Source organism: Orycteropus afer, unplaced genomic scaffold (assembly GCF_000298275.1).
Source record: "Orycteropus afer afer isolate SDZICR_OR568_19922 unplaced genomic scaffold, OryAfe1.0 scaffold00085, whole genome shotgun sequence".
Classification (NCBI taxonomy): Eukaryota; Metazoa; Chordata; class Mammalia; order Tubulidentata; family Orycteropodidae; genus Orycteropus; species Orycteropus afer.
The window spans coordinates 6,450,332-6,462,253 of record NW_006921672.1 but is presented as its reverse complement, the minus strand read 5'-3'; the positions used below and the strand labels follow the sequence as shown (position 1 = coordinate 6,462,253).

Below are 11,922 nucleotides of genomic sequence, written 5' to 3'. Positions count from 1 at the left end.
CTCAAGTCCTTAAACACTGCCACAACTTTACTTAATTATGTGCAAACATAAATCTGTGTATCACTTCATAGGTCTGATGCCTCTGAAATTGACAAATAGTGAGCAAAAAGCCAGTAAAATTGAAACCAACACCATCACTTAGGGAGGACAATGCTTTACTGAACCTGAATCACTGTTTTCAAGGTAAGCATAGCACAGATTTGACAGCCCAGGGTCTCTTGAGCCCACGCTGTAGCGTGCTAGTTCCCTATGTCACAGTCCTCGCAGGACTTCAACTTGGCAGCATTAGGCTTTCACTTCATACAAATGTCTGCAGGAGGAAAATGAGGCAGTCTACTCCTATAAAGATTTACAGCCTTAGAAACCCTATAGGGGTTGCTATGAGTCAGAATTGACCCAATGGCAGAGGGTTTTATGAATGTGCCATGTGTCAGAATTGGTGTTGTTGTTAGGTGCTGTGGTGTCAGTTGCTACATGTCTGAGTATGACAGAATGAAACACTGCTCAGTCCTGCACCATCCTCACAATTGTCATAATTCTTAGTCTGTGTGCGCCCATTGTTGAAGCCACTGTGGTCAGTCCATCTCCTGAGGGTCTTCCTCTTTTTTGCTGACCCTCCACTTTACCAAGCATGATGTCGGAATTAACTTGTCTGAATCTGAAGTGGCCCATGCAGTGATGCTGGTGCCACTTGGCCCAATGTGGGTGTAAACACAAACATAAGCCCTGAGATGCAGCAAGACTTGGTTAAACAGCAGTCACCCAGTGAACCGATAGTATAATGTTCCTTTTTCAAAAAACTGATCATCAAAATGAATAATAAAAAAATTCTGGTAGAGAGAGCACGAGTCCCTGAGGAAAAGCTTGTGGACCCAGGTCCTAGAACTCACAGGTCCTGGGACCCATCTGTCATGTGACTCACACTGGCTGACACTGCAGTAGGAGACTCCTCTAGATGGTTGACTGCACCACTTAGTGACGGTATCCTGAGCATAGCCCCCAAACAGGACTACCATCTGACCCACTTTTTTTTTTTTTTTTTTTTTACCTTCTTATATTAGGAAAATTTCAGTCAGATGCCTTGTTGAATAAAATGCATGGTATATACCATTCTTCTGATCCAGTGTCCTAGAAGGAAGAAACTGAGGTTTGGTCATCATGACTTGTTTTGTGCAACCCCCATACCTACTCCTTGCGATCTCTTCTTCCTTGCCTAATTGCTGTGCTCTTTAGTCGTTTGTTCTTGGACTCTGTCAGGGATCAGTACCTGTAATGTTTCAGGATCTACACGGAACGTTTGGCCCCGAGCTGTCCTCTGGCTCTTCACCCAGTTTGCAGGTGTGTCTGCAAAGTCTGACTGTGGAGTGCAGCTCGCCGAGGCTCAGAGCCTAGAGACCATTGAAGGCATTGGCGTGTCTTCTTACCAGCCCATCTTGGCTTCAGTTCCCCATGCACTACCTTTTCTTTCCCTTCTCTCACTTAAGAATCTTTCTCCTGGAGAAGCTAGAGGCCAGCCAAGATGTGAATGGTTCTGCTTGCTCTCCCACCTATATCCTGTTCTCACCAAATGTCCAGCAAGGGCTCACCCTCCCTGGTTCTTCTGGAGCTGAGTGTAGTTTTTCAGTGAAAGGCGCTTTCGGTGACCTTTAGTATTTGTCAAAGTCCCTTTCTAGGCTTTGCCTCCTGTTTATTCCCTCCAAAGCCCAATGCCAAGCAAAACGTGCAGAGAAGCGGCATATTAAAAGTGATTGAAATCAGGCCCCATTTGTTTATGTAGCTGCTGTTTCCTCATATTCAACAAAGAGATGATTTGTGATTTTGTTTAAGAATTCCTTTTTCTTGAGCCCTTTTGCCTCTTTGAAGGCCTAAAGTCCTATCCCTATTGTCTCTGTACTTCCAAAAGTCTGCTTCCCAAAGGCCTAGCATGCGGGTGCCCACCATGTGTTTCCTTAGAGATTTAGGAACTGCAAGATGGCACAGATTCTTCCTCCCCAAATTCTTATGGCTCCCATTTTACTTATCTTGTCTCTCTTTGGGATCCGCTGAAGTGCAAAGTCAAGATTCCCTTCATTATGTTCTCATCCTGACTGAAAAATAAAAGTACACTAGTGTATGTTCATTTTGGGAACATGAGAAACTACAGAAAAACAAGGATAAAAACTTTTAAGTCAAGCAAAATACCACCACCCAGAGGTAATTAAAAAAAAAAAAAAAAATTTAGCATCCTTTTTTAGACTTTTTCCTACTCAAGTTATATTCTTATATAGAAATATATACACACATTAAAGCAAAAATTGAATTTCATCCTTCTAGTTATATTTGGCCAGTGGCCCTACCTAGTTTTTTTTTTTTTAATAGTGATTTGGGTGAAAGTTTACAGAGCAAATTCATTTCCCATACAACAGTCCATACATACTTTGTTTCATGACATTGATTGCAATCCCCACAATTTAACAGCTCTCTTCCCACCCACTTCCTCCCTGTAGTTACCTCTTCCCTGTGTCCTTCTTTCTTATGCATTCCTGCCTGCCCTCTGAGCTCTCTCTCTGTGCAAATACTGCCCTTCTGATCTCCTATGATTAATTGTTCTAAGGAGTATACCTACCTGGTATCAATGTTCATCTTATATGCCTGTCTGTTATTTGGCTGGAAGCCACAGGAGTGAGTACAGTTCCAGGCCTGAAGGGTGACTAGGGGCCATAGTTTCAGGGGTTTCACTAGTCTATCAGACCAGTAAGTCTGTTTTTTTTTTTTTATGATTTTGAGTTTTACTCCACATTTTTCTCCAACTGTATCCAGGATTTCTTGCACTGATCGCTTTCTGAGTGGCTGACAGTGGTAGCTAGGCACCATTTAGTTCTTCTGGTCTCATGATCATGTAGGCTGAGGTTCACATGGTCCACTAATCCCTTGGACTAATTGTTTCTGTGTGTCTTTGGTTTTCTTTATTCTTCTTTGCTCCAGAGGAGGAGAGATCAGTTGTTGCATCTAGATGGCTGGCTGCTTGCAAGCTTTTAAATCTCAGTTGCTACTCACCAAAGTAGGATGTAAAAAAATTTTCTGTGTAGTATGCCAGTTGAGCTTGAGGTCGCCCATGACCATGGTCCTGAGCCCACAGGTCCAACAACTCCCTCCCTCAGGGGCCCTGCCTAATCTTGATGCTACCTGTGAGGCCATACCTTTTGTCCTATGCAAAAGTTTAAATCCATTTAAAGAAATTACCCACATACTATATACTGATCCTTGGGGCCACTGGGCCTTGGTGGTAAAGGCTGAGCATAAAACACCCAAGACTTCTGAATGGAGCAGATGGTCCTTGTCAGGAATCGTGGCTGAGCTCTGCTTTCGCAGGTTGGCCTGGCAGCTGGCTGCAGCAGGAGTGGTCAGGAAACCTGAGTTAGAGCTAGATGAGGAGCTGGGTGCTCCCCAGTGCCTAAGGCACTTGACTGCTAACAGAAGGCTGGAGATTCAAACCCACCAGCCACTCCTCAGAAGGAAGAATGGGCAGGCTACTTCCATAGAGATACCACCTTGGAAACCCAAGGAGGGGTTGCTATGGTTGGTAATCGACTCAAGGGCAGTGAAGTGTTTGTTTTTTTTTTTCCAGGAAGAGTTACCAGCACCCAGCAGAGGGCTCTGTTAGGTGGCACAGCTTAGTTACTGAAGACAGTCTTGGTATCTTCATGTTATTTCAGACTTTATGATGGCTAGAAGGGATAGTCCAGTGGAGGCAGAAGCACCTGTCCTCATGGCCTCAGATGGCTGAGTCTGAAGAGAAGAGAAGGTCATCTACTGAAATAGACATAGGACTGCTAACCTAGAGTAGAGATGTGTAGGGAGAACTAGTGGCCAAAGGAGAATGAGAGGCAGGGGGCTTGGTTCTTTCAGCATCTTATGCATTATTCCGTCTCTTTTCTTCCAACAGATCCAACGACCAGCATGGCTGCCACTGCCGCTGTCAGCCCTAGTGACTACCTGCAGCCCGCTGCCTCCACCACCCAGGCAAGTTTTCAGGGGCTCTGAGGGCTGGGGGCTGCATCCACCTGGAGGGACTCACTGGGGCTCACATCAAACCACAACTGCAAATGCTTGCTTTGCCCTGTCCCCTGCACAGTCTCAGTACAGACACCCTAGGAGATGAGCTTGGGAAAGGTTTAGCTAGCCACACTTTCTGAACTAAGAAAACCATAGCCATTTGTCTTAAGGTATCATAGCTGAGTCAGGGGATAAACCAGGATTAAACCCAAAGTTCCTTCCAGCAGACCCCATGGTGCATAAAAGGAAACTAGAGGCTGTATGCCCAGACTCAGAGGTCCTTTCTTCGGAGCCTAGACAGAGCAGCTCTTCCCAGTCCATCAACTCATATGGACCAATCACCAGAGAACACTTTAATGAAGTGTTTATTCCTCCTGTTGCCTCTCCCTTCCTCCTTCTTTCCCTCCATCCTGTGGTGAGCTGACAGAACTCCATCTGAGAAAGCTCAGGATCTGAGAATGATTTCATGTGCCTGTTAGACACCAGGCCAGTGGGAAACAGTGGTCAGTTTAGGCTGTTTAGAAGCCCCCTTCCCTAAGAAGGACATTCCCCACCCTTTCTCCCTTTGTTACGTAATGGAAAAACCAACCGGGAAGGGTGAGAGGAGCCACTACAGGGAGGATACTACCATATGTCTACCACAGAGGCAAGAAGGAGCCACGTGGAGGGCAGCCAAGAGACAGGGTCATAAAAGGAAGAGGGGTGGCTGGGGCAATAGGCCCTCGTGTCTCACTCTTACTCTCCTTGGTTTTTTGCAGGACTCCCAACCATCTCCTTTAGCCCTGCTCGCTGCAACATGTAGCAAAATTGGACCCCCAGCTGTTGAAGCTGCTGTGACACCTCCTGCTCCCCCCCAGCCCACCCCACGGAAACTCGTCCCTATCAAACCTGCCCCTCTTCCTCTCAGCCTCAGCAAGAATAGCTTTGGAATCTTGTCCTCCAAAGGAAACATACTTCAGATTCAGGGGTCACAACTGAGCACGTCCTATCCTGGAGGGCAGCTGGTGTTCGCTATCCAGAATCCCACCATGATCAACAAAGGGAGCCGATCAAATGCCAGTATCCAGTACCAGGCGGTCCCACAGATTCAGGCAAGCGGTTCCCAGACCATCCAAGTGCAGCCCAATCTCACCAACCAGATCCAGATCATCCCTGGCACCAACCAAGCCATCATCACCCCCTCACCGTCCAGTCACAAACCTGTCCCCATCAAGCCAGCCCCCGTCCAGAAGTCAAGTACAGCCACCACCCCTGTGCAAAGTGGGGCCAATGTGGTGAAGCTGACAGGTGGGGGCGGCAATGTGACGCTCACTTTGCCCGTCAACAACCTCGTGAACACCAGCGACACTGGAGCCACGACTCAGCTCCTCACTGAAAGCCCCCCGACCCCACTGTCCAAGACTAACAAGAAAGTAAGGAAGAAGAGCCTTTCTGCTTCCCAGCCACCCATGGCTGTGGCAGAGCAGGTGGAGACGGTGCTGATCGAGACCACCGCAGACAACATCATCCAGGCGGGAAACAACCTGCTCATTGTTCAGACCCCCAGTGGGGGCCAGCCGGCTGTGGTCCAGCAGGTCCAGGTGGTGCCCCCCAAGGCTGAACAGCAGCAGGTGGTACAGATCCCCCAGCAGGCCCTGCGGGTGGTGCAGGCGGCATCCGCCACCCTCCCCACCGTCCCCCAGAAGCCCTCCCAGAACTTTCAGATCCAGGCGGCTGAGCAGACGCCTACTCAGGTACCACACGCACCCTCTGCACCTGCCTCCTCTCCTCCTCAGCACTAAATGGCTTGTGTCTGGTTAGCACTCACTTTGGCTTGTAAGATGATGGTGACATATCTCCTGATCTGATCTGAGTGTTAGGAGTCAGTACTGGGAGTGGGCAGTAAGTAGACGTTTCTACCTGACAGAAGGGCTCACTTCAGTTCAGAGAGCCAAGTACAGCTAATCTTTAGAAATCAGATGCCCATAGGTATATTTTGGTTGGCTTTTTCTTTATAGGAGTCTTTTTTAGGGGGTTGGGGAAGATACATACAAAACCAAAACCAAACTCACTGCCATCGAGTCAATTCCAACTCATAGCAACCCCCGTTGGGTTTCCAAGGCTATAAATGTTTATGGAAGCAGACTGCCTCATCTTTCTTCTGCAGAGCAGCTGGTGGGTTTGACCCACTGACCTTTCAGTTGGCTTAACCACTACACCACCAGAGCACCTTAAAAAAAAAAAAAACTCACTGCCATTGAGTCAGTTCCGACTCATAGCGACCTCCATTGGGTTTCTGAGGTGATACATCTTTACAGAATTAGATTACTCAGTCTTCCTTCCATGGAGTGGCTGGTGGGTTTGAACTGCCAACCTTCTAGTTAGCAGTCAAATGCCTTAGGCAGTGCGCCACCAGAGCTCCTTAGGGGCAGATAGAAAGTTTATTTTATATACTCTGAAACATACCCAAGTCAGAAACACGGAATTTGATGCAGAGTAAGAAAATTAATGAGAAATAGGCTGATCACTGGTAATGATGAGAATAAACAGGAAGAGGCAGCCTTGCTTTGCAGTGGGACCATATAGGTCAGCTCCACCTGAGACCCTAAATTCAGCAAGGATGTTCTTATTTTTGGCATTTATGAAGGTGCTCCAATACTCCGGACTGTCTTTGGCTCTGTGAGGCGGGTTTATTCTTTGCACATGCCTCCTGGAGCTCAGGGACTGTGCCCATGTGACAGATGGGATACCACTGAGTCTTTACAGTCTCGGGGTGAAGGACAAGCACCAGGATTCAGCTCTCGTTTCTGACTTCAGACCCCACACTTTTTAATTTTCCTACCTTGACTCTTTATGTCTTATGTGTGGCAAGTGCTACAGTGGAAATTAGGGACAGGGATTGCATACACATACACACACACACACACACACACTCGCCACTGAGGAATTTATCATCTAGTCTACCATCTGTCTAGACAGAGAAGCATCACAGTGTGTGAGGGTGGGAAGTTGAGTATCTCTTGGGTGGCGAAGACATGCCTCTGAATTGGGCAGTGGGAGTAGAAGTCAAGCAGGAGGAAGTCTGAAGCCTGTCCTAGAACAATTTCCTTCTCCCTTGTGGCACTGTACATATTACCAAATGATTTTTCTACATATTATTTCTCTGTCTCAGTATCTGTTATGTTCCATTCTGAGGCCTACCTTAAAGGTGAGAGGTTGAGGTGCACATATCTTCGGCAATGCCTCCCTCCCCTGAGCTCTCATGTCTTGAGATCGGTGGCAGGATGAACCTAAGTCTTTCTAAGGAAATAAACATATATGTGCAGAAACACTGAGTTAGACATTATTTTTAATGACTATGTTTTGTTGAGATACATTATCCTTAAAAATAACCAACCCATTGCCATTAAGTCGATTCTGACTCAGCAATCCTAGAGGACAAAGTAGAACTGTCCCATAGGGTTGCCAAGGCTGTGAGTCCTTACAAAAGCAGGCTGTCTCATCTTTTCCTGCAGAGTGGCTGGTGGGTTCAAACTGCTGACCTTTCCTTTAGCAGCTGAGCATTTAACCACTGTGCTACCAGGGCTTCTGTGCTATCCTTACGTACTATTATTTATATAACAAATATCCAATTACCTGTACATTTAGGCTGTTTCTAATCTTCTAGCTAAATAAATTCCTAGAAGTAGGTCAAAGGATATACATAGTTTAAAATTTTATTATATTCTATATCAGAGGTTGGTAAGCTATAGTGCACAGGTCAAATCTAGCCTACTGCCCGTTTTTGTAAATTAAATTTTATTGGAACACAGTCATGCCACATTTGTTTACATATTGTCTCTGGCTGCTTTTACACTATAGTGGCAGAACTGAGCAGTTATAACAGAGACCATATGGCCTGAAAAGCCCAAAATATTTACTGGTCCTTTTATTATCTGGTCCTTTACCAAAAGGAGCTCTGGTGGCATAGTGCCTAAGGCATTTGACTGCTAACCAGAAGGTGGCAGTTCAGATCCACTAGCTCTGTGGAAGGAAGATGGGGCAGTCTACTTCTGTAAAGATATAACCACCTTGAAAACCCAATGGAGTCACTATGAGTCAGGATTGACTTGATGGCAGTATGTTTGGTTTGGTTCCTTTACCAGAGTTTGCCAACCCCTACTCGATATTATGAACAAAAAATGTTGTAGTAACAGAAACTTCAGATACACATAAAGGAACAATGATTTGCAGAAGGGGCGAATATCAGAAAACTGGGAATGAGACTTGTATATTTACTAAGAGGTGACATGAGGTTTGTTTTGTTTCTAACTGAGAAATGTAGTCTAAAATAATCCAAGACTTAAAAATAACCCCAATCAAAATCACAGCAGGATTTTTATTTTTGTTTACAAAGAACTTTTTCCCCCTGAATCGTACTTCCAAATGCTTTCTAGAAAGTGTGTAATCCCTGCACACAAGGGTATCTGCATATCCACAAAACTACCACACAACCAGGAATTCAGCAGTGAAACAGAGTGCATCTAATGCAGGGACCCCATTTCAGATTTCACCACTTGCCTCAATACTCCTTTATGGCCAAAGGCTCTGAGCCAGGATCACACTGCCTTCAGTTGTCCCATCGCCTTTGGTCTGGAACAATTCCTCAGTCTTTATTTGACTTTTATGACCATGATACTTTTGAAGATGATAGGGCAGTTATTTTATAGCATGTCTCTCACTTTAGGTTTGTGTGATGTTCCCTTGTCATTAGATGCAGGTTATACGTTCATCACAAAGCGATGTTGTGTTCTCACTACATCCTAAAGAGGAGTGCATGATTTCTGCTTATCCTGTTACTGGTTACCATGAAATAGTGTCTGGCAGGAACTATAAAATTACTTTATTTCTCTTTATAATTAGTAAGTATCTTGTAGGGACACACTTTGTGACAGTGTAAATACCCCATTCCCCACAGGCTCTGACCCACTGTTTTTGTGTCTAACTTTTACTATGATAGCACTTAGTTATTAACTGAAAGACTGGCGGTTCAAATCCATCTAGAGGCACCTTGGAAGTAAGCCCTGGCATCCCGCCTCCAAAAGATCCCAGCCGCTGAAAACTGTGGAGTGCAGCTGTACTGTGAAACTCGTGAGGCTGCAATGAGTTCAAAATTGATTCAGCAGCAACTGTTACTGTTTTTACTATGATAGTAATGTTTTAAATTAGCTTTCTGATTTAGAATAATTTTAGATTTCCAGAAAAGTTGCAGAGATAGTATAAAGAGTTTCCATGTACCTCTCACCTTGTTTCACCCATTGACAAGCATCTTACATTACCATGGTATGTGTGTCAAAACTAAGAAACAGACATTGATGCATTATTCTTAACTAAATTCCAAACTTTATTTGGATTTCACCAGCTTTCCCATGAATGGCTTGTTTTATGATTGAGTCCAGGGCTCCACATCTCATTGCCATGTCTCCCCAACCTCCTCTGGCCTGTGACAATTTCTCAGTCTTGTTTTTTTATGATCTTGACAGTCTTGAGGCATGTTGGCCAGGTATCCTGTAGAATGTCCTCCAATCTGAGTTTATCTGATGTTTTTCTCCTGATTAGACCAGGGTTACAAGTTTTTGGAAAGAATACCACAGGGGCAAAATGCCCTTACCACATTTATATTGGGTAAAGGATGTCTCTGGTGTGGTTAACCTTTGTCACTTGACAGAGGTAAGATTTTGCCAGATATCTCCATGTAAGTGACTTTTCTCCTTTCTCTACACTGTTCTTTGGAAGTGAGACACCAAGTCTAGCTCACCTTCAGGGCTGAGGGTGGGAATTAAGTCCCATGTCCTGGAAGGGGGAGTAGTGACATAAATTATCTGGAACTCTTCCATGAGGAAGATTTATCTCTTTTCCCCTAATTATTCAATCATTAATTTATATCAGTTAAAAAAAAACCCAAAAAAACACTGCCATCGAGTTGATTACCTGACTCATAGCGACCCTATAGGACACAGGAGAACCACCCCATAGGCTTTCCAAGCTATAAATTTTTATGGAAGCAAACTGTCTCACCTTTCTTCCACAGAGCGGCTGGTAGGTTAGTACCACTGACGTTTTGGTTGGCAGCCAAGTGCTTTGACCACTTTGCCACCAGAGTTCCTGATATCAGTATGGACTAATGAATATTTATTTTATACTTGGTTATTAATACGATGATACATTATTTTTCAAAGAGTTTCATAGTTTCAGCTCTTACATTTAGATCCTTGAATCTGAATTGGGGAACACTGTGGGCTTTTTAATTTGTGGCTCCTTAAGGATGAATACTATTGAACCAGCTTTCACTGTCTGATGGTCATTCATGTCGTTCCTGTGAGGGTAATTATTAACTTGCCTTCTAATTCTCCAATTCTGAGATTTGGCAATACTATCTTTCCATACTAAATAAATGAAACGTTTGAACGTTTGCTTTCAAATCAACAGTCAACATTTGCCAGCTTAGCACAGGGATGCTGTCAGCCCTGTGTTGAATATCAACAGTGTGTAATACGGGTTTAGGCTAGTTGAAGAGACTTGGGCTGACAGAGAGTGATACCCCCAGTTCTCAGATGAGCAGGGAGGGACGGGCCTGACAGGTGCAAGGAACCAGGCTCTACTGGAACACTAACTGTTCTCTCTGGCTCCTCCTCAGGTCTATATCCGCACACCTTCCGGTGAGGTGCAGACAGTCCTTGTCCAGGACAGCCCCCCAGCAACAGCTGTGACCACCTCTACCACCACCTGTAGCAGCCCTGCATCCCGGGCTACCCATGTCAGCGGGACCAGCAAAAAGCATTCAGCTGCAATCCTCCGAAAAGAACGTCCCCTGCCAAAGATTGCCCCCGCTGGGAGTATCATCAGCCTAAATGCAGCCCAGCTGGCAGCAGCTGCCCAGGCCATGCAGACCATCAACATCAATGGCGTCCAGGTCCAGGGCGTGCCTGTCACCATCACCAATACTGGCGGTGAGGGGAGGCCACTGCTGCCAAGTGTTGGCAGTGTGCCTTGTGCTCTCCCCATGGGGACTGTAGCTTCCCAGTAATGGCCGTGATACCCCTGTCATTTGCCTAGTCCCTTCCAGCTGAAAAACCAGTGCATGGGTCTTTCTCCTTTGGCCCTGACAGTTGCCCTGTGAGATTGTTTAAGACACATATTGTTACCATCTTACAGCTGAAGGCCTTGAGTGTGATGGAGAATTAAGATGTAGCCTGGAAAACCCTTAGTTAACACACAAATGCACATTAGTTTTGTACAGCCCAAGTGTACATGTTCAAGGGGGAGTGTCCTGGAGCTTTAAGAAAGGCTTCTTGAAGGAGGCAGCTTTGAGTGAAAGGAGGGAGCTTTCTGTACTGGGGATGGTTTGTGCTGCTTCATGGTCATCACTGACCTGAAAGCAGCCTTGCAAATAATCAAAGGAGGCATCGTCACCACCTAGCAAAAAGGCCTCCTTGCATTCTTCACTTGCATGTGGGGCCTCTGTCAAGGTTGTGGTTCTCTGAGCCCCCTCTCTTCCTTTTTTCCTTTTTTTTTTAATTGTGATTTAAGTGAAAATTTACAGAGCAAATTCACTTTCCATACAGCAGTTCACATACACTGTCTCATAATATTGACTACAATTCCTCCCAATAGTTACCTCTTCCCTATGTCTATCCCTCCATGCACTCCTGCCCCCTGAGCTGTCTCCCTGTGCATTAACAGCCCTTCTTTCTCCCATGATTGTTCTCTCCAAGGGGTGCATCTACCTCAGGTAAATGTTCAACTCATATGCCTGTCTTTTGTTTGGCTAGAAGCCACAGGTGTGGGTTCAATTCCAGACCTGAAGGGCAGCTAGAGGCCATAGTCTCAGTGGTTCCACCAGGCTCTATCAGACCAGCAAACCTGGTC

General features: G+C 45.5%; 1 protein-coding gene across 1 annotated transcript in view; it reads left to right on the top strand.

The window, feature by feature from the left end:
• The first annotated feature begins 3,927 nt into the window (after positions 1-3,927).
• SP2 (Sp2 transcription factor) overlaps positions 3,928-11,922 on the top strand; it is an 18,292-nt gene continuing 10,297 nt past the window's right edge. The window contains exons 1-3 of the mRNA XM_007941990.2: positions 3,928-4,002; positions 4,794-5,768; positions 10,691-11,003. Of these exons, the coding sequence (XP_007940181.1) occupies positions 3,940-4,002; positions 4,794-5,768; positions 10,691-11,003 (1,351 nt within the window). The 5' untranslated portion in view covers positions 3,928-3,939. The remainder of the gene's footprint in view (positions 4,003-4,793; positions 5,769-10,690; positions 11,004-11,922) is intronic.